Raw genomic sequence first — 27634 nt, 5'->3', positions numbered from 1 at the left:
CTGAGAAAATGGGATTGACCAGCAGCCCAGAAGATGTACACATATTTGAATAATGGTTGAGAGTCATCCCTTTGAAGATTTAAAGCTCTCTGGCACATGCTCTCCTCTTCCACATGGCGAGCCTGGGGCTAAGAAAGCCACTTTGCCACGCTGCACGGATAGGGACTTGCAGAGACAACATCGACCTCACTCTTGCTGCCTTGTCTTTTTGTTCTGGTGAGATCAGGCCCCTCCCTTCACCATGGAGAAGATCCAGAGGAAAGTCACAGACGGTTCTGGGGGTCGCAGAGTTTGGTGTCAACAAGCCCTGTTTCCCGAGCCGTGTTCACACGCACACCATGTTCACAAGAGGCTGCCTGTGGTTTCCCAGGAAGGCGGGCTTTGGCACAGCTCTCAGCGTTTCAAGTCTGCACGAGTATCCGAGTTGCTACAACTCGGCGATGCTTCTCTGCCGGGTTAGTTTTGCCCTCCAGGACTTTCGGTTGGTTTTTATGGTCCTTACAGCCAGCATGAAGGTCAATAGGCCTGGAATTCTAACTTCTGAAATATTCTACTCTGTTGCCGAGATTTTGGTGTTCAAACCTGTTTCTTTTTGCAATAGGAGTCTCAGCATTGAAGACAAGGTAAGCGTGATAAGACAATGGCAGAGGAAATTGCGGGTTTATGTCTCCAGGTGGGCTAATTTCCAAATTACACTAGAGAAAATTGCTCAGGATAATTTCACAGGTTTCCTCCATGGTTCGTGGTAGCAGGATTATTGCACCTGCAAAACTTAATTATACGTTTATTTTTTCTTCCCCAGCAAAGATATCACTATAATTGGGGGTTGCTTGCCTTACCCAAACTTGTTTCTTCTAGGGCCCAGGAGAAACAGTTTTATCCTGGGAGTGAATAAATGATGACGTGGGGCTCTCTGACATAATTACTCTGTAGATTTCAGATGACTTCACTTTATCTGCAATGAAATCACTGGAAGAATAACCTGTGTAAAGAGTTTTGATCTTCATGACAACTGACTCATGTTTGTCTTCATTGATTGTGAGATGGTGACGTACTTGAAACTGAAATAGAGTCCACTAAAATTCCATCTATCTGGAGGGATTGAAGCGAGGGTATTTGATTAATTCGATCTTGGTAGTATAAATATTTCACATGGACAAGTTCAATCCATTTCAACAGATATTTATTGAGTGCCTTCTGTGCTCAAGGCTGCAGGGGAGGCGCTGAGAAAGGTGGACATAAAGGCATGCCCTGGAAGTACTTGCATTCTTGAGAACTATGAACTTTTTTAGTGAGAAGACCATGGTAAAAATATGTGTTAACTTGGACTCACTTTGACTGGTGGCATTTCAGGGCATAGCACTTGCCTGAAAGGCATTGGTGAGAAATCCCATGGCAACTCGCACCAAGGATTAATCTTTAGAACCAATATCTGATGTCAGCTCATTTATTTGTCAGCTTTTATAAAAGCAGAGAGACAAGGGAATGTTTATTTAAGATTCTCTGTTATTTGCTTTTCAGCTAACTGGGCGACACAGTTAAAAGTCACTTACTTATTTATTAATTCTGACTGATAAAAGACACGCACACTGTGAGTTCCAAGAATGAGGAAATCATAGTGGAATGAGAAATCTGAGACAGTATTAAGATGGTGACTGGAGCTGGGGCACAAAGTATGGTCAGCACTTGTCAGTGGCTCTCAAGAAGGGGTATGATGAAATTTGGGGGCGACTTTTGGTTGTCACCGTGACAGGGATAGGAGACGCCTGCAATGCTGGGAATAGTCTCAAACCACAAACACTTGTCCTGTGTCCTTCAAAACCCAATATGTACATGAAAAAACTGCTTATGATCATCTAAGAATCCAACCCTGTTTTACATATAAACACAATTTATCTTACACATAATTCTAAATATGCTGGATTTCCCAAAAATGCAACGACCATATACATCTAGAGAAAACCGTGCTCTGTTTCGGCAGAACTACCTGGGTCATTCACCACCTGCTAAACCCACTGTGAACATCACTGCTGCGGAAGCACACACGTCAGACTGCGTGTGTAGCACTCATATTCATGATGACTCCACAGGCAGCCAGCACCTAACCAACTCCTTATGTCTTCTAGCACAATCCTGCCCTGGCATGAACAAGTTGTTGTTCATATTATTAGGAAACAATTACTTTCCCTTGATTTCTCATTTACATTATAAGTAAGTCAATATAATAATTTTCTTTAATTGTGGTAAAATACATGTAACAGAATATTTAGCATCTTAACCATGTTAACTATATAGTCCAGTGGTATTGAGTACACTCACATTGTTGTGCAACCCTCACCACCATCCATAGAACTCTTTCTTTTGCACAATTGAAACTATTCCCATTAAACAGTCCCCAATCCCTCCTCTCCCCCACCTCCTGCCTGGAGCAAACATTATTCTACTTTGTTTCCATGAATTTGACTATTTTAGTGCTCACAATATAATGACTTTTTTTTTTCCCCCAATATTTTGTTCAGATAGAGTGGGAGGGAGAGAGAGAGAGAGAGAAACATCGACGTGAAACACATCGAGTGGTTGCCACCCACATGACCCAACCAGGGCCGGGGACAAACTGCAACCGAGGTACGTGCCCTTAGCAGGAACCGAACCTGGGTCTCTCCGGACCGCAGGCCGACGCTCTAACCGCTGAGTCAAACCGGCCAGGGCAATATAATGACTTTTGAGAGTCTGTTTGTATTTGTAGATAGATTACATTATCTTTGAATTTCATTATAGGACAGTAAGGAGGAATTACAAGATACTCGTTATGAAAAGGAGACACTGGGTCTGATAGGGTTAGAACCAGGGGTATCTATGAATCAGCCGACTACATTTGCATGGTCTCTATCTTAGAAAATCAACCTTTAACTTAGTAATATATTTAAGATAAAATAATTTCCTCCAAACCCCAGCTGTTTGAGGATGGCCTTTATTTTCTTAGCTTTTCCATTATTGTTTTACTACACATTTTCTGCATTTCCTCATTTCAGTCAATTAAAGCACCATTTTCCATATCCCCAAGGTATCAATCACTGGAATCACAGAATTCTTTCATGTCAGAGAAAGAAGGCAACTTAGTTATTTTTCCAGTAAAGGAACTTAAGTCCAGAAAGACATGATGATTTTCCAGAAGTCTCATAATAAATTCAGGAGAAGCACTCAAGTGAGCTCCTGGTTCTCCTGGTGAGGATGTCCTATTGGATTCCTTCTAATGAGCTGTCCATTCTAGAAGCTGCTCCTTCCAGTCTTCCGCAGATTTTGTCCTTCCTCATCTCTGGTTCTCCTAATCATATTTATCCTCCAAAGTTCTCTGCACATTCCCAGAATACAGTTGTCACTCCTCACTATGAGATAGATCACAAGCTAAGCAAACACTTCCTAAAGGTAACACAAAGGTCCTCTGCCTCCATGAAGCCTTCCTGGATTGCTCCAAAGTGTATTTAGCGCTCCCTGTTTGGAACTTAGTTGCTTTACTACCTCACATGTACAGGCTGATTTGTGTTATTGGGCAATAAATTATTTTGCTAATATGTCTTTCCACAATATTGTAGTCAAGGATCTTTTGGATGCAGAGGAGATAAGTTCTGGCTGCAAACCAACTGTCTGTTCTTATTCATGGGCCCTTAACTTCCCTTATAACTTTGGCTTGCACGTGACTTTGGTTGGACTCGGTGCCAAATCTACGTAATATTTTCGTTAATTGACTGCCATCTAATTAATTCAATTTCTCAGACAATATATTACTCTTAATTACCTGGGTGTGAATAACTTTATAAGCTATATGTGTCTTTCTGTCTAAAACTAAATTCCAATCTGTGATTTCAGGTCTGAGCCAGGAGAGGGTTCCGATCAAGTTAGAGGAGATATTTCATAACCAGAGGTGAACTGGGAATTATCTGTTCTTTGTGAATAATCTGTGTCCCTACTTCCCCCTCAACAATTAATGTAACAGTTTAGTTGTCATTGCCACGAGAATCAAGGCAAAGCGCCCCTCCCTCCTTGATTTGAGTCCCAAAGGTTTTGCAAGAAGAATCTGACAGCCTGAATAGAAGAGCTGTCGCGGGCGGGAGAAAGGCGGGAGAGGTAGGAAGTGTTTCTTTTCCATGACATTTGAGCTGTGAGTTGTCAGGAAGGGAGAGATTTGAGTGGGTTTTTATCAGTTACCAAGTGAAGCTCTGCTCAAAGCTCTAAGCTTACTGCTCAGAGCCCTCAGGGTGCTACGTTGTTTTTTTTTTAAGGTGGTAGCTGTAGTGTAGTGAAGGGGTACAGGATTTGGGATGGAAGTCCTGGGTTCAGTTCTGGACCCTGCATCTTACTACCTGGGTTCAGTAATTCGGGGGTGAGTTGTTGGAATGTTCTCTGCGAGGGAGATGGGATCAACAGGCTGATTTCCTCTTTTAAATGTTAAACAGTAATCCTCTCCCTTATCCCGCTCCCCAAACCAAATTTTCTTATAAAAAGAAAAGAAAGGCCCTGGCCAGTTTTGCTCAGCGGTTAGAGCATTGGCCCACGGACTGGGGAGTCCCGGGTTTGGTTCCCACTAAGGGCACGTACCTTGGTTGCAGTTTGTCCCCGGCCCCGGTTGGGGTCATGTGGGTGGCATCCACTCCATGTGTTTCTCTCAGGTCCATGTTTCTCTCTCTCTCCCTCCCTCTCTCTCTCCCACTCTATCTGAAGATAAATGCAAAAATGTCCTTGAGTGAGAGGTAAAAAAAAAAAAAGGAAAAATAACAGTTTTATTTTTACCCAGAAAATACATTTTGAATGCAACCTTAAAGTTTTCAACATACCAACAAAGGTCAGTCTAGCACAAGAAGCTACGAGGGCTATCTGTCAGGGTTCTGCTTTCATTTTATCGAGTTCAGTCTCAAAAATGTATTAGTAGCAGCAAATTACTTACAATTAACAGGGGGCAAAGTGTTGGCCTTGATTAAGCTCTCAATGGATCACATTAATTACTCCATTTTCTACCTGTATTATTTTACAGCATAATAGGTTTCTTTAAATGTTTTTATTGATTTTTTTAGAGAGAGAGAAAGGGAGAGCGAGAGAGAGACCACCAGGGATCGAGCCGGTAATCGGGGCATGTGCCCTGACTAGGATTGGAACTGGGACCTCTCAGTCCATTGGAGGATGCTCAGTCCACTGAGCCACACTGGCTGGGCTACAATGTAATGGTTTTAAATGCAATGATTATATAAATGACGGCCTTTACACCCTACCTACCTCATTTTTCTGTGTGTGTGTGTGTGTGTGTGTCTGTGTGTTTAATGTTGAAGGAAAAATTATTTAAAAATTCATGAGCTGCCCAGCCAGTGTGGCTCAATGGTTGAGTGTCGACCCCTTCACCAAGAGGTCACCAGTTTGATTCCCAGTCAGGGCACATGCCCAGGTTGTGGGCCCGATCCCCAGTGGGGGTCATGTAGGAGGCAGCCAATCGATGTTCTCTCTCATGATGTTTCTATCTCTCTCTCTCTCTCCCTTCCCCTCTCTAAGAATCAATAAAGAAAAAAAAATTAATAATAATAAAAAAAATAAAAATTCATGAGCTGTCTGTTTATATTTGTTAACTCCTCCATTCTATCCCCCTTGATAATTCACTTATGTTACTTTTGCTGTGTTTGGGGTTTCATTTACCATCACTTTATGGAATCTGTTCATCACGCCTTATTAAGTAGAGAGGAAACAGGTAGGGAATGAATTTTCAAGTGGCCGGATAAGAATATAATCTAAAATGTCCTCAATTAAAATCCTATAAATGTTTAAGAAAGTAAGGTCTTGACTATCTTGATTTTGGTTGCATACACAATATGTTTTTCTGAAAATTGTTGGTTATCTTCTAATGGGCTGAGAGAGAGAACTGTATTCAAGTTCTGTCTGCTGTGGTGGCTTGTGTCTCTGGAACAGCAGCAGCTCCTTCTCATGCCCACATCACCCCTAGGGTGGGGCTTCCTCTGGGGCCGGAAAGACTCCTCTACCGCCTACTCTCAAGAAAGCATGTTGGAATTGCAAGTCGATTCCAAGGTGTGTGTAAGTAGTTTTCCAATTTCATTCTAATTTTAGAATTAGTAACACATTTCTGGAGACAGTGAAGCAATGCCTGGAGATTTCTTATCCTAACATAGAGATCAGCAGAAACCATCCAATTCTTGTCCTGCAGGATGTACTAACAGAGAGAGACATGGTGGTGTTTGGGTATATCTCTTTAAAGAGTAATTTGTGGAATACTGGGTAACTAGTATCAAGGGAAGACTATGGCATTTGGACTCCACTGGGAGAGAGGGGTTGCAGGAGACCCTCACTCAGAGTCATTTCCTTCTCCCCTTGCTCCCACAGAGCCTCCCACAGGGAAGAAGCCTTTCCCTTGTCCTTTTATCTCTCTGGCAAAGCAGTTGTCAAACCACCCTCAGGACGTAGGGGCCCAGGTTCCTGGGTGGAAAGGAATAGATGGCTTCCTCACAACCCTTCCTTCTTCCCTTCAAGATCTTGCCTCCAACACAGAGCTTGGGGATTACTGTCGAAGGTTCTCCAAGCCACCAATGGGGAAGTGCCAGTTGTGTGGGCCGTGACTTCGGGATGAGACCACAGAGCCTGCAGAGTCAGGTCGAATTTCCGAATGCCAGCCTCATGCATTTTGCACACAGGGTGCTCCAGCAGAATGTACATGCAGACGTTCCACGAACCAGCTCCCTCCCCAAACTGCAGATTCAAACTTCCCAAACAGATTCGTCAAGCTAGAAATGTCTATATATACCCAACCCTCACCCTCCGTAGGCAGCAGCAATTTGAGAGCTGTTTTCTCAGTGAATTGTTAACCAACTCAGAGCCTGGCAGGGCACCCGGAGCGGCAAGCTTTTGTTGGTTTGTTTCAGGACAGCCAGAAGGAGCTCGGTGGAACTGGTCTGGTGCCTCTGCGGTGCAGGTGTGGGCCTGGTGGGGTGGGAAATGCAGCCAGGGAAAACACAGGCAGGAGCCTGGGCGGACGGAGCTGTCCTTATGGAATCCGGCCTCCTGCTTCCCTCCTCAGGCCACAGATACAGCACTGGATCCTTGGACAGACCATGAAACCGGGAAGGAAATGGTGAAAAGTGTCAAAATCTTCCGTTGACTTCATTGAAGAGGAGACAATATTTACAGCTATTTGATCAGACCTCAAAGCCATTAGATTCCACTCTGTCCAACCAAGGATTGCTGTTCCCTACTCTGTGCCCTGGGTAGAGCCTGAAGAAACAGACTAATCCACAGGGTTCAGACTCCACTAAGATAAAAAACTATCTTGGGTAAGAAATGTAAAGACTACTTGTGAAAGAAACATATTTTCCCTAAATAAAACTTAACATGCCATAAATCCAGAGAGGAAATTACTCAGTAATAAAATACTCTCTGAATGGCAAATTCCCACAATAATAACAAAACTGCAATGATAGGTATACTTAGGACAGAGCTAATTTTTTTTTGCCTTGCATCTAATGATTTCAAAGAGTTTAGCAGCCACTGCTGAGTGAATCCTTAGTACTAAAGCTGACTCTAACATACCTTTTTTTTTTTTTTTTGGAGGAAAAAAAAAATGGCACTAACACTTCAGCAGCCCACATGAAAGAGGTTCTGGAAACAAAGCATGCTCACCCCCTCATAAGCATCAAGCAGCAAATTAAAGACAATCTAATTTATTCAAAAAGTAAGTGGGGACCCAGAAGAATCAAAGCAATGCCCACAAAATGAAAGTCACTAAAGAAAGAAGTGCGTGTTTATTTCTTGCAGGTGGGCGGGACAACCCTTTAATGCACCTTCAGGCCTTTTCCTTGGGTTTTCTCTGCCTCTGGAAGGTCTGGAGCACATTCTGGGAAGACTTGCTTCAATTTTAAAGAGAGAATCACTTCCTCCCTTTTTAAAAACAGAAAGGAAGATAAAGATTTCATTTCCATAACATAATATCTAAAGGCCAACTGACTTGGCTGATGACCTCCAAGTCCTTTGATGGTTCCCCTCAGAATCACATTCATATGAAGGGAAAGGTTACGAATGAAAGAATCTGATTGTTTGCAGAAATAAAGTGACACTCTGCCAGAGATGGAGATGATCTGGAATAGACCTGATCCCTAATTACACAGTAATCTGACCCTTAGCACTTGCTTCACCTGGCAGTCTTCATCTTCAAAGGACCTTACCAGTGGTAATGAATTCTTCACCTCCTTTCCTCTCATCTACTCCCAGAATAGCACCTCTTTAAAGAAAAGTTGTTCTAACTCTAGAGAAGACTTGACTCACATTTATTATATTATTCCAGGATACAATCATAAGTATCTCTTTCCTTTTGATGTTTTGGGGAATTTCCTTTTGTCGAGATTTGAACAGATATTGTATATTCTAGGAACCTGTAAAACTGTTCAAAAAAAAACCAGACACACTGGAACCTCTCTGTGGAGATATTATAATAAAATAATATAGAAGTAATAGCATAGGGCAAAGAGCAGGGATGCTTCATGAAAGCCTCTAAGACATGTGAGCTGGGGCCTAACAGATAAGTAGGACTGTGTCAAGTGTGTAAGAAGGAAAGGCATCCGAGGCAGAGGAAGCTATATGGACAAAGGCCCAGGACATGAATGGGCATTGGTGGTGCAGCCATAAGGCACTGTGCAGCGAGCTAGAGCCCGGGCTGGAGGTGTGGGTCAAGGAATGAGACTAGAGGTGTGACTTGCTTAAGGTGACACAGCTAGGAAGTGACCCAGCCATTATTTAGACCAGGCAGTCTGGCTCTGAGTCCATGCTCAGTCTAAATGATCACCTCACTACCCCCTCCCCTCTATACAAAGAACAAGATAGAGACAAGAAACTCACAGCCCAGTGGATGATATAGGCAAGTAAATTCACAATTACAATACATGCAACAGACATCTATGGAATATCTTCTATGTGCCAGTAACTAGGCTAGGCAACATGAGTTCAAAAAAAAAAAAAAGAAGAAGAAGAAGAAGAAGAAGAAGAAAAGTTTCTCTTTTTTAATGAAGACCAAGGAATCTGGCTAAGGAGAGAAGAGCAATTATAATACATGCAACAGCTAAAACATGGGTCTGTCCAAATGCCAGGAAGCATAGGGGAGAGTGGCCATAGGCAGTCAAAAGACTTGAGTGGACACTGGAAGGCTCACAATTCAGTGGGTGGTGCCATGGGCACTGCACAGGATCATAGTCATTGCTAACATTTATTAAGCACTTACAGTGTACCGGGCACTGTCCTAAGCACTTTTTCTCATATTAATTTATTTTATTGTCTCAATAATGCCCCATGCCACAAGCAAAGACAGTTGAAAAATTTTGCCCAAGATCACACAACACGTAATCAGTTGAGCCAAATGTATATCCAAGTTGTTTGGTACAGAGACCAGGCACTTAACCACTACACTGTACTCTCTTACTGTAGAGCGAGGGAACCCCAAGCCTGCTGAAGTCAGGAAAGGCTTCCAAGGGGAGGTCATATGAGCAATTGTGCCAAAAAGATCTCTGAGAGTTCAGCCACCGAGCGAGGGGAGTAAGAGGTTTTCAGGCCAAAGGCGTATGAGGCAATGTGTACAGGATGAAGGGTGACTGGTTTCAAAGAAAAGCAACTACTCTGGCAGCTGGAGGGCGGGGTGGGAGTTGGGGGATGATGAGTGCCACTAAAGGACTAGGCAGGGAGCCCATGTCACTTTGGGCTTGTTGGTTTTCAAGGAATAGACACTTACACAAGTTCAAGGATACAAAGGCATCTGTGGACATCCAAGAATAAGAAACTGAGCACAGCCTGGTCACACATGTGGAGCTGCTCCCTCTTCTGTGGGTGTTTCTGCCTCGGTCTCAGCTTCCACTGTGTTCCCTGAGTCACAGGACAGGGGAGGTGGCCTGAATTAGGGCAATGCCATTGGAGCTGCTGAGCAGGAGCCAAATGGGACAGATGCAACTTAAACACGAGGAGCCTGAGAAGGTGGCTACTGGGATCCTAACTTGGGTGCACTCAGAGGCAGGAATAAGGCAGGAGGAGCAGGTGTGGAGGGTTTTATGAACTGAATTGTGCCCCCCCCCCATTCAAATGTTGAAGCCCCAATTTTTTGTGTGGCTGTATTTGGAGAGAAGGTCTTTAAGGAGGTAATTAGGTTAAATGGGGTCATAAGGGTGGGGCCCTAATCCAATAGGACTGGTACCCTTATAAAGAGAGAGAGAGAGAGGGACATCAGAGATCTCTCTCTCTCTCTTTCTCTCCACACATGCACAGAGAAGAAGCCATGTGAGAACACAGAGAGAAGGCAGCCGTCTACAAGTGGGGAAGAGAGTTCTCACCAGAAACCAACCCTGATGGCACCTTGATCTTGGACCGCTAGCTCCCAAAACTGTGAGAAAATAAATTTCTGTTATTTAATATACCCAGTCTATAGTATTTTATTATGGCAGCCCAAGCTACTTCAGAGGGGAGGACAATTTACACTTGGATGAAGACACCGTAGATGGATTTAAAGCAGGTCATGAGTTAGAATTGGTGGGGCTTGGTGCTTCAGTGGAAGTAGAAGGTAAGAAAGAGTGTGGAGGAGGAGATGAGGAGGAGGAAGGGAGGTTGTCCAGGTTTCATTCGTGCATTGAGGGTGAATTGTGGTGACTCTCACTGAGCCTGAGATTTGGGAGTTGGACCTGGGCAGACGGTGAAGATGTAGTTAGGATTTTTTGGTTGTTAGCAAGAGAAATGTATCTGTAAGGGTATAGGGGGACCATAATGGAAGCAGAATCTCATTGAAAACCAAGGTCAGGATTTTTTCAACAAATGAACTCATACTTTACATTCAAATTCCTTACTCATTTAATACAATACCTAGAGATCATTCCACTCAGCATGCACAAACCTGCATTATTCTTTGTATCTACAGTTACAGTTCTGTTGAATAGATGAGACATAATTTATTTATTCATCATCCACCTGTAGAGTTAGATTGTTTCCAATAATGCTTTATTACAAACAATGCCTCAAGATTTTCCTTGTACATTTTCTTTGTGTACAGCCTAGATTCCTAGAAATAAATTGCTGGGTTGAAAGGGATGTACATTTTGCGTGCTGACAGCTACTGCCAAATTGTCCTCTAAAAAGACTGTACCAATTTAAACTTCTAGCAACAGAGGATGCATGTGCTCATTTCTTCATATCCATATGTAGTTTCTTCAACTATTTTGAGTCACAGACCCCTTTAGATTCTGCTGAAAGCTATAAATCCTTGTTGTAGGAAAATACACAGATGTACGTATACAGAACATTTTGCCTACAATTTCTGCAGGTTTACAGACCACCTGGAGACCAACCAGGAATTCCAAGGCTTTATATTAAGGACCCCTGAATAGAGGTGTTTGAATGGGTCTCCCGGTCTAGACCAGTGGGTCTTTATCTTAGCTGCACATTCACATCACCCGGAGAGCTTTGGAAAACCCCCGTGCCCAGGCCATTTCCCAGACCAATTTGAGCAGATTCTCTAGAAAAAGGATCTAGGTGTCAGTATTTTTTGCAAGTTTTCCAGGTGATTCTAACATGTAGTCAATAGCAAGAACCATTGCCATCTAGGAGAGGCCTGTAGAAGGATTGAAGAAGGAAAAAGAAAAAGAGCCCTGGCCGATTTTGCTCAACCCAGGAACGAAGAGTCTTGGGTTCAGTTGTGGTCAAGGGCACATACCTCGGTCGCAGTTCAGTCCCCCGCTCTGGTCGGGGTTGTGCAAGAGGCAGCCAGTCACTGTGTCTGTCTCACATCTCTCTCTCTCTCTCTCTCTCTCTCTCTCTCTCTCTCTCTCTCTCTCCCCCTCTCTCTCTCTCCCTCACTCTCTGTCTGAAAATAAATGGAAAAAAATGTCCTCAGGTGAGGATTTTAAAAAAAAGAGTAATTTGAAGGTAGACAACCAGAGAGTGTACAAATGGCCCTCAGGGGGCCTCAGACCTGGCTGCAGAAGTTTTTATTTTAATGAATGGGTGGAGGGGGTGGGGATGGGGATCTGGCATTGATCTCTATGTTTTCATTAGGAAAATGGCCCTAGTGACTCTAAGGCATGGCCAACTGTGCCTGCCAAAGAGAAGGAACCCTGAGGGGTGAAAGTAGAAGGAATAAAGTCAAATGCAACCCAAGAACTCGCAACATACAAGCAAAGGGCAGAGGGCAGTACCAAGTCCCGTGGATGGCTCTGACAAAAAGGGCCTGGTCATGAGAGCAGACAGCAGTGACAGTTGGCTTCAAGCTGCAATGGTGGGAGGAGGCCTCATGGAGTAGGACCTGGAGTTGGATCTTAAAGAATCTAGACAACTTTGATCAGCAGAGGGGAGGAAAGGAGGAGTTTCCCAGTCATAAAGGAAGCTTGTAGGTAGGGCTGGTTCAAGCCTCCTCACAGCTCTTCCATCACAGGTTCAGCCATGCAATCCTATGAGAGATCCCTTCCCCTGGTCCTGCTGGATTGACTCAGCCAGGTTCACTGGGCTCCGTGCCCTCAACCCCTAGCCCTACCTTTCCTCCTTTCCTATGCTGATTCTCCCCTTTAGCTATGTTTCTCTTTCTCCTAGGCCAGTGGTTCTCAAAGTTTGGGTCCGGGTTCCCGCAGCATCTGCATCACCTGAGAGTTTGCATTTTCTAGGGCCCACCTGAGCCTGCTGCACCAGCCATGCGGGGGTGAGCCCAGCACTCTGTTTTCACAGGCCCTCAGGGAATTCATATGCACACTCAAGTTTCAGGGTCAGCGTCCTGGGGACTCCTGGCCATGTTTTCCTCCCTTTCCTGCACTGTTCTCTCTGGAGTCCTCTCCCACAGAGGGCTGAACTCACGTTAGGGAGACGAAGAACGTTAGGAAATTAAACTCTTGCCAAGATTGTAGGGAGTTTGGACTTAAAACTAAAGAAAGGACTTTTTGACCAGGGGAGGAAAAGTATGAAAATAGTGTTAGAGACTGGGTCACAGCATTTAAGAATGTAAGTTGATCCTAATCCCCCTGACATTATAGGCAAAATTATGCACAGGCATCTTCTGAGGAAGAGGTTTCATCCTTTCATTCGATTTTCAAATGAAGTCAAAATGATTTAGTAATCATTGCTAAAGAGGAAATGATTTTATTGCTTGCTAAATTATATTAGCTTTTGAGGTAGTGTTTCTCAAAGTGCAGTTAGATTAGTATTCAATTGTCTGAGCTGTATGTTAAAAATGTACAGTCTTGGACTGTACCCTGGACCTACTATATCAGAATCTGTGGCGCTGACACCCAAGAATCTGCATTTTAAAAGAAATTCCCTGGGCAATTCTAGTTGATTCTGATGCACTCCAAGGTTCATGGACTGCCTCAGGCTTTAAGTCTCAAAAGTCAGTAGTTCCAGGAAAGCTAAATTAATAGAGAATTTGGAAAGCATGTGAACCACTAAGGCATGGTGCCGAGGCACAAAAAAGCCTTTCAATGACCAAAATGCCACAGTGCTGGGAACATTATCCCGAGCAAACCCTTTCCTGCCATTTCAGGGGCCATCCATTTAAAGCTCTATTCCATGTGCCTTACCACAGGGACAGGGAAAAGACCTGCGAGGTCTTTTCGTTCTCAAACTTCGACAGTTCAGCTCATCTGCCCAGAGCTGGATGAAGAATAGGTTAATGTGTTTTTCTGGGGCAGTTGGAAATAAGATAACCATGAGAAAGGCAGAAGGAAAACTCTTGACCACGTGAACCTGGAGGCAGGCCAGGCGTGTTCCTGGAGAGATTCTTCTGCCCTTCCTGCCTCTTCGCATATGCTTGGCAGAGTTTGCCCCCACACCCACTGATTACATAGCTTGAATTATGAATTTTGTAATATCTAGTACTTAAATAGTAAACCATTGGGAATGAATTCATGGAAATACACTAGAATGTAAAGAGCTTTCTTCTGGGCAGTGGAAATCGAACTGAAGGACCTCGCCTGGTGAATTGTTAAGAAAATGTGTGTTGCTCCAGAGTCCGGCCCTCAGTAGCTGTATGATGTTGGGCAAGTCCTTTAAGCTCTCGGAGTCTCTACTGATCTGGAAAATAGGAACAATCCTCATATATACTGATGAGAACAACTTGAGAGTGTTCATGTAAAACACTAGTCCCACAGCAAACACTCACTAAATGTTAACAAGAAAGACATATGGGGCATATCTATTTTCCCAGATTTCTCTAGTGTCCGAAACTTCTCCAGTGAAGGCTGACTGCTTGAATAAACAGGAAAGACTGAAAAAAAAAATCACGGTTTTTCTTTTTATATTTAAGAGAATAAGCCAGGAAGAGAGAAAAGATACGAAGACAAACAGATGCACTTATTGTCAGGGGACTCTGTTTTTATTTGGAATGATGACAACATGTGACCTCTGGGGTATCCTAATCAAAGCACAGACTGTAGGAAGAGTAAATATGAAGAATTATGAGTACTATACTAGTCTATCGTGCCCTGGCTCTGCACACTTCGGTCCCAGAATAGAGGGGTTAGGTCAGTGTGTCTTGTTCCCCAACCCGCCGTCCTCTTCCATCAGGTACAAAGCCTGAATCTCCAGCATCAAATTAAAGAAATAGAACAAACCCATCCCAGGGCTTCTTTAAATATTCAGATAAACCCATGTGCCCCCTAACAGTTAAATTAAGCTTTCCTAAGAAAAAGTAAGTCAATTAGTTCAAAATGTGGGTTAGTGCTTCTGGGTATTTAAAAGAGATTTTTTTTTTTTCTTTTTTAGTTCATTTAGAAACATAGCCACAGGGCAGGTATATACCCACTCCTCAGCACTTCCTGTGAATTGCCATGATATACCTAGATACTAAATTCTGATATCTGGAGCTTCAAAATCTGGTCCTTAAACTTTCTCAAAGTCATGAAGACATTGAAATAGGAGCTTTCAAATTCATCTGGCTTTGCTCTTTTAGTTTACATCCTATCTTCACCATCATTATTGATTATCATCAAAGGGTACCTGACGTTGCTATAGAACATGATTCTCCCTAACTGAATTCCTTTCTTCCTTCATTCAACAAATACTTACTCTCTAAACTTCTGTAAACAAAGGTAGGTCTCCAAGATATTGTGAAATGTAGTTCTAGACTACATTTTGTGACATGTACTGCAAAACTCATTTGTCCACGTTATTTAGATGCAGGAAACCAAATGTTACCAAAATACAAATAAAATATCAATATTCTTAAGAAGATGAATTTCCAGAAGCAGTTCCTGGGTCATAAAATAAGAACATTTTCATGGCTTTTTAAAAGGCTATCTTAATTCATATTCACCAAAAAAATATATGAGAATAACATTTTCATACCAATATTAGGGTATAAAGTGTTTTTTTACATTTTTGTTGTTTGTTTTATTTTGCTTTTACTAAATTAATAGGTTATTTTTATTTTTTTAATTAATTAATTTTTGTTACAGATGTTTCTCCTTTTTCCCCCATTGACAACCTCCTCCCTCTCCCTCCCCACCCTATCCCCAGCTTTGTTGTCCATGTCCATTGGTCATGCATACATGCATATAAGTTCTGGGGATTGTCACTCTGTACCCCACTTTCACGTCTCTGGGACTACCCCGTTCCTCAGACTGTTATGTTCATTATATTTCACAAATAAGTGAGATCATGTGATATTTGTCTTTCTCTGCTTGGCTTGTTTCACTGAGGATAATACTCTCTAGGTCCCTCCATGTTGTCTCAAAGGATAAGAGATCTTTCTTTCTTACAGCTGCATAGTACTTCATTGTGTATATGTACCACAGCTTTTTTTTATCTATTTGTCTACTGATGGACATTTGGGCTGTTTCCAGATCTTAGCTATTGTAAATAGTGCTGCTATGAACATGGGGGTACATATATTCTTAATAGGCTATTTTTAAAATATAGTAGATAGTTTCAGGAACATTATATGTTCTGAGACAAATGTAAATAGTTCCTCCATTATTTAAAATATATGTATTTGTTACATGACATTTACACATATCTTTATCTCCATTTCCACTTTCATTAGTATTGCAGTGACATTGAAATAAACACTATTTAATAAAAGGACTAAAATCCACTTTAATCCCACATACCCTTTATAGATATATGATTAGAAGATAAAGAAACTACTGTCATTATTTATTTTATATTTGATTTAGCTTTGACAGCCCTCACATTTGAATTCTTTATGAACCAAGTGAAGTTTCAGTATCACAGTATTATAACAGATAGCACAGTTTTAGGCTCCACAAAAACACAATTGACTTATGGAAAACTATATTCCCTTTCGATGGTACTTGCTTTAAAAACATCTAGGAGACCAGTAAGTGAAAAGATCAAGAATTATAGTTACCAGGTACCAATTAGAAACTAAAAATTCCACTTCTGTCAGTCCTTGTGTTACATTCAAGCTGACCTGTTTTTTTAACAAAGCATCAAAGATAAAAATAGGTAATATCCTCCTTGCTCCCAGGAGATTTAGGCAGAACAGCCCAGGATTTCAGTAGAAAACACCTCATTCTAGTCTGGTTGGATTTGTAGACATTCCTTTGCCTCTAAACTCTTTACTGTGATTCTTCTAAGACACAAATGGGTCTCCACTTCCAACACTCTAAGCAAACAGTACCAGTGTTTTAGGTGCCAAGTGACAAAGGGGGCACTGTTTCTTAGGCCGTTTCCATTGTATTCACAGTCCAAGGCCTTGGCTTAGGCCTATTCTGGCTTTCAAAGATTCCCAAATCAAATGACACACAGATGTATCTTAAGGAAGTTGTTCCCTTGAAGATTTTTTCCCCCATTCTTTGGTTCCTAGAAGCTCAATGTGATCAAGTGGCTGAAGCATGGGCTATGGAGCCATACTTATCTGCCCTAGATGGTCTGGGAGACCTGGGCAAGTGGCTTATCCTTTGTGAAGTGCCTAGACTTGGTTTTCTTGCTTCTAATCCAGCCATAATCAGCAAGAGTTAACAGTTGAATGTTTACTAATGCTACAGACACTGTATTATGGTCCCTTCCTAATAGTAACCCATGTAATTCTCAAACAATCCTATGATGTAGGGGCTATTATTATTATCATTCAGATAATAAAATGAGAGAACTGAGACATAAAAGAGGGCCTCTGGTAAAGCCAAACTAGGAGCTGAACCCAGGCAGTCTGGTTTCAAATGAAGCTTTTAGCCACTTTGCTATATAGCCTTCCGCAGAGTTAGCTCTCTCTCCACACATAAATCTGTGTGTTTACTGAGTGTCTACTATGTACCAGCCACCCTGCTGAAATATGCTAAGGAACTATACTGGAAATGAATCAGAACTGCAGTAATAAATAAGATAGTTTTTGCTCTTCTGTAGTATTCTTCCACATTGTAGAGTTAGGTTGCATGGGTTCTATTTTCATCTGAGTCCAAAAAAACATTACTCAAGATGATCTTCAATTGAATTCAACAGAATTTAGTAGTGGAACTCTGAAACAAAGATATGTCAGAATAGCTTCAATCTGAATGCATAGTTAACCTCCAAAATACTTTATGAATCTTTTAGTAATCAAATTTAAAAAGCCTGACCTAACAGTGATTAACTAAAAACAAGTGATGAGCTAAAAAGTGACTTAAAGTGATGAACTAAAGTTTTACTGGCCTCTGTCCACAGGAGCCCATACAATTCCTTGAATCTATGAGTTTAAATTCTCCCTAATCCAACTCTCTTAATACATATTTCTATTCCCTGACCCCCTCACTCACTTCTGCAATAACTTTCTACAGTGTGTTCTACTAGAGAGGGAATTCATGGCAAGGAAATATTAAACCAAAATAGTCATTACATTCTTTTTAATTTGCAAACAATAATGTTGCCTTGTAGTTACTTTTTGTACTGATTTTTAATATAGTTTAATTGAAGATCATCTTGAGTAATGCTTTTCTGAAATTCAGATCCATAATAAAACATTTCTTGCTAAACATAGGATTTCCCTAAACATAGAGCCTGTTCATTCATTCCTTCAAGGTAAATGACTGGAGTGCTCACCAGGTCCCAAGCACCAGCCTAAACCACAAAAATATATTGGATTAGTAGAGGAACCAAGCAGATAAAAAGCAATTACTTCAATTATGCACAGAAGACTGGAAACCAAGAGGAGGAAGAGCTGAATATGTTTCTGGATAACTATAACCTTTCATAAAGTGTGACCTGGAAATGGGAGTAGGTGGTTATAAAATAAGGGGGAAACATTTGGAGTTTTTCCTTCCAAAATGGTCATGTCACTACCTTCAAGTAATCTAAGAAATGGAGAAACACACATATAGATGATACTTTATAATGATGATGATAGTTATAGAAATATGGCACATCTTGTTGAAGTTGTAAGTTAGTGTAGCTTATAGTCAAGAGTTCTGACAATTAAATAATTGCAACAAATGTTCCATACAGCACTGGAATTGTTTTTATATAAACAAGATACTCATTCTGCACAAGAAATAAAGAAAGCTTCCCGACAAAGGAGTGAGGGCAGCTGTCAGTTGTAAGAGATGGCTGAATGGACTTCATGATAGGGCAATATCAAAGTGGAGGGCTGGGCTTGATAGGCAGAAGTCAACCAATATTGCCTCTCTACCAAAATAATGAGGAGAAAGCTCTTCATATTCTCTCAGTTTGCAGTTGCGTGCATCGACACACAGGGCATTATTAAGAGATCATTTATTAAACCTCCTTTATGAATTCAACAGTAATTTTGTATTGTTGGAGTTTAAAAATTAAGCAACTTTTTTTTTTTTTGGTCGGGAGAGGGGTAGGTTTATAACTTCTTGGTTTTTCTGTTTGTTCTACCTGGTAAATACTAACCTAAAGAGGTGTTTTCCAATATTTGATGACGTATCATTATGGGCAAAGAATTTTGGTAGCGTTTCAAGAGCTGGTGCCACGAAGCAGATTCACAGTCTCCCTGTGATCAGGGCAAGGCATATTTTTCAAGGTGCGTTTTTCGTACCTAGTGTAAGTGGGAGTCCTGCCCGTGGTTTGCAAACTGTCCAGGCAGCATCTGAAACTGTTGTTTTTCCAAGTCCGTTAAAAAGTTATTTGCGCTTGGATTTTTTTGGTTCTGCTATTCCCCACCCCCGCCCCCTGGCTTTTTCCAGTGGAGACCTGCCCTGGGGGGTATTTTGTCCTGGGAGCACAAAACTATTTTCTTTTCTGAAAATAAGTTGACGTCAACTGGGAGCTGTTTTTGGTTGCTTTGTTTCCCGGAGCGTCCAACCCAGTACATCGCCTCCGGTGAACTGCGAGCAATTCAAAGCAGCATGCCTGGCACAGAAGAGAGCTAGCTGGGGGGCGGAGGGACCCCCGTCGCCCGCAGAAGTGGGGAGAGCCGAGGAGCGCCTTCGCTCCTGGGCAGGAGCGTGGGCCTGAGTCTCCGGCAGCGGAGCCGGGAGCACAGCCCCTCGGTTCACTGCTCTCGCAGTGAGGGTCGCCTGGGAGCAGCTCCTGATAGGTAACTTGCCAGGCTCCCACCTGAGTTCTCAGCACCGCTGAAATTTCCCGCCGGAGCATACTGGTGGCCAGAAAACCTGGAAGCATCCCGGGACAAAGGGCCAGCCTTCCAGAAGTAGTCGTATGCAACGGGTGTGTGCCAGCTCGTGTGCGCGGGGTCCGCGCGTGCCATGGGCTCTAGGAAACAAACACGCCTTTCCACATATGGGGGTGGGGGGTGCCAATGAATGCAGTTTGAACAAAGCCTGCAGCTCATCAGGGACGATTCCCTAGGAGTGTAACCTACGAATTCCTGGCCTCCCTTGTTGGTTCTCTGTAGAGAGCAGGGTGGATGAGTGAGTGAGGTGTGAGTGTGAGTGTGTGTGTGTGTGTGTGTGTGTGTGTGTTTGTTTGCCCGAGGACAGGGAGGTGGCCCGCGAGGCAGGGACTTGCTCTAACTTGTTCACACCTGGCGTTGTTTCCCCAACGCTCCTCGGCGTCCAAGGCCGAGAAGGCATGTGGAGGACAAGGACTGATCCGTGAAGACATCATCGGCTCTCACTTAGACCCTCACGCGGCACAGAGACCTAATTCTTCCTTATTTCATTTTCCTTTTTTAAAAATTACGGATGCGTTTCTATTGATGCGTAAAGTTATAAACTGCCCAGGAAGGGGGAATGGGCAATCGACAAGACTCTCATAGTCGAACTGCATAAAATGCGGACTAGGAGGCAAATTCGAGGAAGCATTCTAAGAGCTGGAGAGGCAGCCTCACAGGAGGGCGGGCCTGGGCCGGAGTCATGCTACTGGGACCTCATTCCGTCGGTTTCTCTCGCTCCCAGGGCTCGGAGCTGGCCTGCGCGCCAGGGGACACTCGGGCTGCCCTAGGAGAAGAAAGTTATGATGCAGTACGAGCTACGGAGGTGGCCTGACTGTGTCGCCAAAGTAAACAGCCGACATCTCTGGCTGCTCTGGGGGCGCTGCCCCTGGGCCGGGACAGCGGGAGGCAGCGATGCAAGGGCGCGCAGAGTCTGAGCGCGCCCGGGGCGGGCACTTGGCTGGAAATGGGGCAGTGTCTCCTATGGGAAAGCGGGACCCGGCCAGCTCTTTGGCCGCCTTTCCAGTTTCGCAGGTGCCCGCCCCCGTGCGCCGGAGGCAGCGCAGCCCTGAGGGGGAAACGAGTGGCGGTTGGCAAACTTGGAAGGAGAGCGCGCTCTGGATCCCAATTGCCGGAATTGTGAAGGCAGCGGGGGCGGCCAAGACCCAAGTTCACTTTTTCCGCCCGCCCGCCTGACGGGCCTTAGGGACCGACAGTGCTCTAGCTCCAACCAGGTGGAGCACCTCGCCAGAGGGAGTTGTGTCAGTTTGCTCTGAAACAGAGAGGGCGGTGGCCTGGGCGAGTGGGGAGGAGTACCCTGGGGTCCCGAGCGCCTCTCTCCGCGTCTCCCCTCCCAACCGCCCCTCCCAGTCTTTCTTTCTCGCTCCCTCCCCGGGCCGGCTGGACCCGCGCGGACTTGCCCCAGACCTACGGGGAGCGCCCCAGGTCTTTAATGACAGCTTAAAAGTGGCTGTTGGAAAAGTCGAAAGGGATGAGGCTGACGTGGGGCGTGTTTCACTCCTTTGCAAGAGTCGAAAAGGGAGCTGGGAGCTGTGCGGCTGGCCCCAGGCCCCCGCGCCTCGCCGCCAGCAAGTAGGTGGGGGAGCCGCCGACAGCCCCATCCCGCTCCCAAGCCTCGCCCGCTGCGCCCTGGCCGCGGGCGCAGAGAGGGTGCGGGGCCTCGCTGTGCCTTCTCCACCCTGCTCATTAACCTGCCTGCTCCACTCCGCTCCGGGCGTCCCCAGACACGGGCTTCTCGAAGCAGCACCCGCGGCCCGCCCGGCACAGCCACCTCCCCGAACCCCCGGCTCCGGGGGGCAATGAGGGGGCGGTGGAAGGGGCATTGCTCCTCGGGCATTACTTAAAGAAGCGAGACCGCCCCGCCCTCCCGCCGGCCCTCCCTCTCTCCCGCCCGGGCCCGCGCGCCACTCTGCCAGAGGGTAAGTTGGGAGTGTTTCACCCCCACCGACAGCTCTCCCTCCCCTTTCATTTTTTCCCCCTTAAAAGTTTTCTTAGGAGTGGGGAGATGGGTGGGGGAGGAAGAGGGTCCAGCCAGCCTCGGTCCTTACCCTCTCCCTGTCTAACTTTGCACACCTCCCCTCCATCCCCTGAGCGCCGCTGCCCCTGCGGAGCAGCGCTCCGAATTGACAATTGGAGCGCGGCTCCTTTAAGAGCCCGGCTTTGCCTCCCGGTAGCTGAAGGTCATTAAACACAAAAGCTCTCAGCGCTGCGGTCCAATATAGCGCATGCGCCCTGCCCGAGGACTGGCAAAGAGACGGCAATATGGCGAGAATGCCTGGCAGCGGGGACTGTAACACCAGCGCGGGCGGCAGCGCCAGCGCCGCCGCCGCCGCCGCCGAGAACAATGGGGAGCGGGGCGAGGGCGAGCGCGGTGCTGGGGGCCGAGGCCGCCGCCACGGCCGCCCGCACTACTGCAGCGCTGGAGAGGAAGAGGAGGAAGAAGAGGAGGAAGACGAGATCCAGGAGGTGCAGATAACGGGGGACGAAGAGGAGGAGGACGGAGGTGGGGGGCTGGAGGAGGACGAGGAGGAGGAAGAGGAGGAGGAAGAGATGGGGCTGGACTGGGACGAGCCCCTGGAGCCCGAGGACTCGGCCGGGGAGGAACTGGAGCCGGAGCCGGTCCATATGATCAATATGGACCAGAGCGCCGCGCTGGAGCCGGAGGCGCCGCCACGACTGCTGACGCCCCGGGCCCGCGGCGCGCCTCCCGGGGACGGCGCCGAGCTGGACCCCGACGTGCTGCAGCGCCCCGAGCGGGCCCGGCTGAGCGAGAACACCCGACTGGCCACCCGCTACGCCGTGCGCATCTTCCGGGAGTACCTGAGCGAGAAGGCGCAGAGCCCGGACTTCGAGACCATGGACAAGGGGGCGCTGTGCCGCGTGCTGCGCTCCTTCTACGCGGAGGCCCGCTCCAAGAGCGGCCAGCTCTACAGCAAGTCGTCGCTCATCAGCATTCGTAGTTCCCTCAACCGCTACCTCAACGAGCCCCCGTACTGTCGCACGCTCGACCTCACCAAGGACCCCGAGCTGCGCAGCGCCAACCTGACGCTGGCCGCGGTCATCCGCAAGCTCGAGGAGCAGGGTGCCGGCCCCGTGGTGCAGAAGCAAGCCATCACGCGCGCTGACCTACGAAAGCTCTACACCTCCAGCGTCTTCAGCACCAACACGCCCTTCGGGCTGCTCAACAAGGTCTGGTTTGAGACGTGCATGTACTTCTGCACGCGCGGCCGCGAGAACCAGCGAGAGCTGGAGGAGGACTCTTTTGGGCTGGCCATGGATGAGGACGGCCGCAAGTTCGTCTACTTTAAGTCCCTCGGGCCCTACCACAAGTCGCGCTCGTCGTCGTGGAGCAAGAAACGCGCGGAGAGTAGCGACGAGGAGAACTTGCCCCGCATGTATGAGACGGGCACCGAGTTCTGCCCCTATGCCAGCTTCGTCAAGTACCTGTCTAAGCGCAACCCCCTCTGCAAGGCGTTCTTCCAGCGGCCCCGGGACCACTGCAGCGAGGGCGATGTGACCTGGTACGAGAACAAAGCCATCGGCAAGAACTTGCTGGGCACCAGGATGCAGATGCTCTCCAAGGCGGCCAAGCTCTCCAAGACCTACACCAACCATTGCATCGGCGCCGTCTCCATCGCCACGCTCAACAGCATCGCGGGCATCGGTACCAAACTGGGCTCGCCCGCCCTGCAGGGCTGCTACTCCGAGGCTCTGAACGGGGCGGCTCGCCACCACTCCCACCACCCCCCTACACACCCCTCCCACCACCACCGCCCCCAGCCGCCCTCGCTGGGGAACACCTATATCCTCCCCAAAGACAGCCTAATCGGACCCGACGTGAAATCCGAGGCTGCGCCTAAGCGCGCCCTGTACGAGTCCGTGTTCGGGTCGGGGGAAATCTGCGGCCCCTCTTCCCCAAAAAGACTTTGTATCCGTCCCTCGGATCCTGTGGACGCGGTGGTGGTGGTTTCCGTGAAACACGACCCCGTGCCTCTTCTTCCAGAAGCCAATGGGCACAGAAGCACCAATTCTCCCACCATAGTTTCACCTGCTATTGTTTCCCCCACCCAGGTAACCAAACTAAACTCTATGCATGAAATGTTTCTTTGGTACCACTTGGAGACTAACTTGTGTTAATGCAGGTCTTGGTTCAGGGAAGTTTGAAAAAGTAGCAAATATACTGAACCAGATTTGATTTCACCCTTTAGAAGCTTAACTCTTGGTGCTTTTCAGGAAAGTTTACACCTCGCCTTGAAAGATGTGAGGCCAATCGCTCTAACAATCACCGCTGCGCGGTAACGCTAAAATCTTCAAAGTTAATAGAACAAAAGGGTTAGCTCAGCCCTGGCAGCCTCTCTCCATTGAATGCATGAGTTTTATAAGGCAAAGAGTGATGGAATACTGTACATATAAAGGAAGCAGTTACTTAAAATATATTTGAATAAAATAACCATTAAAATACTCTAGTACATATTCACTATAACTTATGAAGTTAGAAAAACAGTTGTAAGTTATTACAAAGAAAACATGCCAATCCCACTTCCTGTAAGAGGGTGGGGAGTGGAGAGACTGGCAGTCGAGTGCCAATAACATGTAGTTGAATGTAAAGTGACATTTGGGGTGTAGTTTCAATAAACTAAAGTCAGTTGTTAAAATTATTATTAGATGAAAAGAATATCTGCCCTACCAGCCAGGCTCAGACTTGGGACATATACCCTGTGGTGCCCAGCACTGTGGGCACTAAAACATCTCTGCCTTTCCCTAGCCCCATGGAGCTCTTGACCTAGGGGGCAGATAAAGACTTATGAATATAGATAATTAAGACAAACAGCACAGGAGTGTAGCAAGAACACCAAAGTAGAAGTCCAAGCCCAGAAGCTGAGCCAGCTTGGACAAATCAGTTCACCTCTCTGGGCTTCAGTGTCATCAAAGATAAGGAAACTGTTTTAACATAAAATGATTAATTCTAAACACTAGCAAATTCTTGACTGAGACTGGGGACTTAAGTGGATGCTTCTTGTCTTGTGATTTTTCCTGGAGGAATGTATGTGTATTATTAAAAAGATATTCATCTTTTGGATACTCTCTTCTGTAGGAACCAGAAATCAGAGGTCTTTGGGGACTATGTTTTATTCTGCAGGCAGAAGTAGCCACTGGAGGTTTTACAACTGTGACCTCCCAGCCGTCAAGCAGAAATAGAAATTTCAACTGTAAGTCTGAAAGTGTAGTGCAGGCCTTTCAAGGAACAGATGTCAGGTACCTCTGTGCTTTTTCCAAAGTGGAAATTCCAGTTCTGGACAAACTGACCCTTTCAAACATTTACCAACTAATCAGCAAGCCTCAAGGCCAACTGAGAGGCTGTGAACAGTAATATAAACACCAAAGTTCTCTAAAATACATGAGACCTGTAGGCTATGTTTCTTTCTGTATTTCTAGTGTGTGGAGTACATTTCTGACAGACCAGGAGGTTGTTTGGGGGAGTTTTAAGGATGGAGAGGAGAATTATTTTCTCTTTGGAGAATTTGGGTTTGCTTTTTCTTTGAAAGCAAAAATAAATGTTCTGCTAAGGTAAAGACCCTTAAAATGTCCTGGTTCAGAATAGCATTTGATTAAGGGAATTTATTAAAGTATATATCTGCTTGGAATAATAATGAAACAGTTTGTCTACTGGCATCTGTCTTCTGGTTTCTTGACACCAGTGTCATTATAGACTCGACTTAATTTCCACAAAAGATCTGGGGTTTGTTTTGTTGGCTTTCTTTTGTTTTAAGGAATGCAATTGCTTTGTCACAGTCTTATTTTAACCTAGTGAGATAAATTAGTTCTATAAAGCTGAATACTGATTCTTTTATTTTTCTTGAGTTGTCAGTTAAAATACTACAAAAAGTTGTTCTCTTTGCACATGTGTAATAATTTGCTTTTCCCTTATTTTAGAGTAAATTTTTAAAAATCAGCAGTAAGAAATTTACAGAAACTTTTTAGTAACCACTGTAGAACTCACTTTATGAAATCTGATTATTATAAGTATAAAACAATGTTTACTTGAAGTAAAAGCTGACATTAAACTTTTCTTCCTCTATTTATGAAAATCACTGTAACAGTTGAGGTCCAGGGCATTTCCTGGGGATTAATGACTGGCCCAAGGCATTGCTCTAGGTTGTCAACTCCTCTAGCTGGCCATTAATCCCCAGGAAATGCCATGGGTACTTCAAGTTTCAGTCATTATTACTTAATTATAAACATAGGCTGTCTAACCTTAATACTGAAGGGACCTCATCAACTGGTGTGTCACTGAATTCCACTGGTGACTGTGTTATTCTAGACTTCTTGGTGATACTATCGCATCCTGATGCTTTAATTCCCTTGTGACATTGCAAGTTTCTCAAAAAATGAAGAGCCTGTTACTTTAAATGCACTGACTCTTTTCACTTCTTGAGGACATTAATACGTGTGTCATTTATGGGACTGGTTGAAAAACGAATGCGCTTAAGGATTAACAAAGATTATGGAATTTGCGATTTTTTTACTCATGTTAAGTGCCTGGGTTTTGTTTTTTATTGGGGGGAGGTGATGGTTGCTTTAACTGATTCACTCTAATTCTCTTGAATGGCTATGTTTAGAGAAAAGGGTAGCTTTAGTTCCCTCTTCCCATGAGTTATTGTAATCTAAGATGATCCAGTTATTGGTGCAACTTTCTAGTTCCCAGGTGAAAATCACGTGGTACATTTCAAAAGGTACATTTTGAAAGGTTTATCAGGCCTATTCTGCATCTTCATAGCTGTTCTCTTCCCATCTTCGCAGCATTTTTCCTGCCTCAGAGAACAGTACTTCATCTTAGATAACAGATTTCTAATGTTAGTCTTTATAAGTTACACAAATATAGAATACTACTAGGAGCTTAGATTTTAAATATCATAGTTTTGTTGCTTAAATTTTAATAGATTGTACCTCCCTCCAGTACCAAATAAAAATGTGAACATTAGCATCCTAAAATACACTTAGAAACATTCATAAACTTGTGACAAAACTTAAGTAAGTTGCAATTACTTGACCCTAACCCAGATTATTTCCAGAAATACTTTTAAGGAATTCTGAAAGTAGAAAGTCTATTTGTGGAAAGGTTCTGGAGTCAGTGGTGCATGACCTCTGTTTCATTGTCTTCACTGGGGGCCAGAGTTGGTCCTTATAGTTTCCAACTGAAAATTGGAACAGCCTCCCTGTGGGGCGCATGCAGTCATTCATGACCTTGCCTTTGAGAAGCCAGATGCTGATAGCACTTCAGAATCAGGTGTTGCAGTGTGGGGAGGGAACAGGGATATTCGAAATATTTACTTAATAGGTTTATTTTGCATTTGGAGACTAGGCAGAAGGAATACCCTTTTCTACTTAAAGATGGATACAGACTTCTGTAAATGTGAAAGGAGTAGTGTGTTTAACAGCTGTAGCAATTGTAAGAACTTTTTTGCAGTGATCCTCTGGAACTATTAGGATTAACTGCTCTGCTTAAAACAGATATTTTCCTGATTTTTAATGTCAGTGTGTGGCTACATTTCTTTTTCTGCTGCAGGAATGTTTGCCCTGCTTTATGGAAAGTTCACATTGGTGGAGAAACTAAATGTCATTAACATCAAGTATGTAACTTTTTTCATTCATTCAGGAAACAATTACTGAGCACCTAGTAACCTGGCTCTCTAGGACTCTATAAATTAATCTATTTTTCACTTGGCAAGTAGTCTCATTGACAAGATTTTGGCCTCATTAAATATTAAAACTAGATCAAAATAAAGAAAGTTAAAAGGTAATGCACTCAGTGTTTTGCAACAGTCTTTGGGGAAAAAAAATCTAAACTTTAATTCTTACACATTATAAGCAGTACTGAGGTGTATTATTTTAAACTGATATAAACCCATATATATATCAGCTCACTGTCTATTAAATCTGATGCAAGAAAGAGAAAAAGAAGTATTTGCTGCCAAAGGAGAAAGTGAATCCCATTTATGTAAAATTTACATTCTTGTGTCATCCTGATTTAAAATCTGGCTCCCCTAA

The 27634-nt window shown here is 44.6% G+C and overlaps 1 protein-coding gene across 3 annotated transcripts in view; it reads left to right on the top strand.

Annotated features, from left to right (window-relative positions):
* KCTD1 (potassium channel tetramerization domain containing 1) overlaps window positions 1-27634 on the top strand; it is a 192924-nt gene that overhangs the window by 80677 nt on the left and 84613 nt on the right. The window contains exon 1 of one of the 3 annotated variants that reach the window (XM_036245905.1): window positions 20966-21504. The exons of 1 other annotated variant lie outside the window; for it this stretch is intronic. Coding sequence is in view for 1 of the 2 variants with exons in the window: in XM_036245903.1 (XP_036101796.1) it covers window positions 21848-23656 (1809 nt within the window). In the remaining variant the exon portion in view is untranslated. Of the gene's footprint in view, window positions 1-20965; window positions 21505-21836; window positions 23657-27634 lie in introns of those variants that run through there. One more of the 3 variants, XM_036245903.1, reaches the window with a different exon arrangement.

The sequence above is a fragment of the Molossus molossus genome, unplaced genomic scaffold (genome assembly GCF_014108415.1).
Source record: "Molossus molossus isolate mMolMol1 unplaced genomic scaffold, mMolMol1.p scaffold_m16_p_6, whole genome shotgun sequence".
Lineage (NCBI taxonomy): Eukaryota > Metazoa > Chordata > Mammalia > Chiroptera > Molossidae > Molossus > Molossus molossus.
Note: the sequence above shows the minus strand (reverse complement) of the source record. Positions and strands in the feature narration are given on the sequence as shown.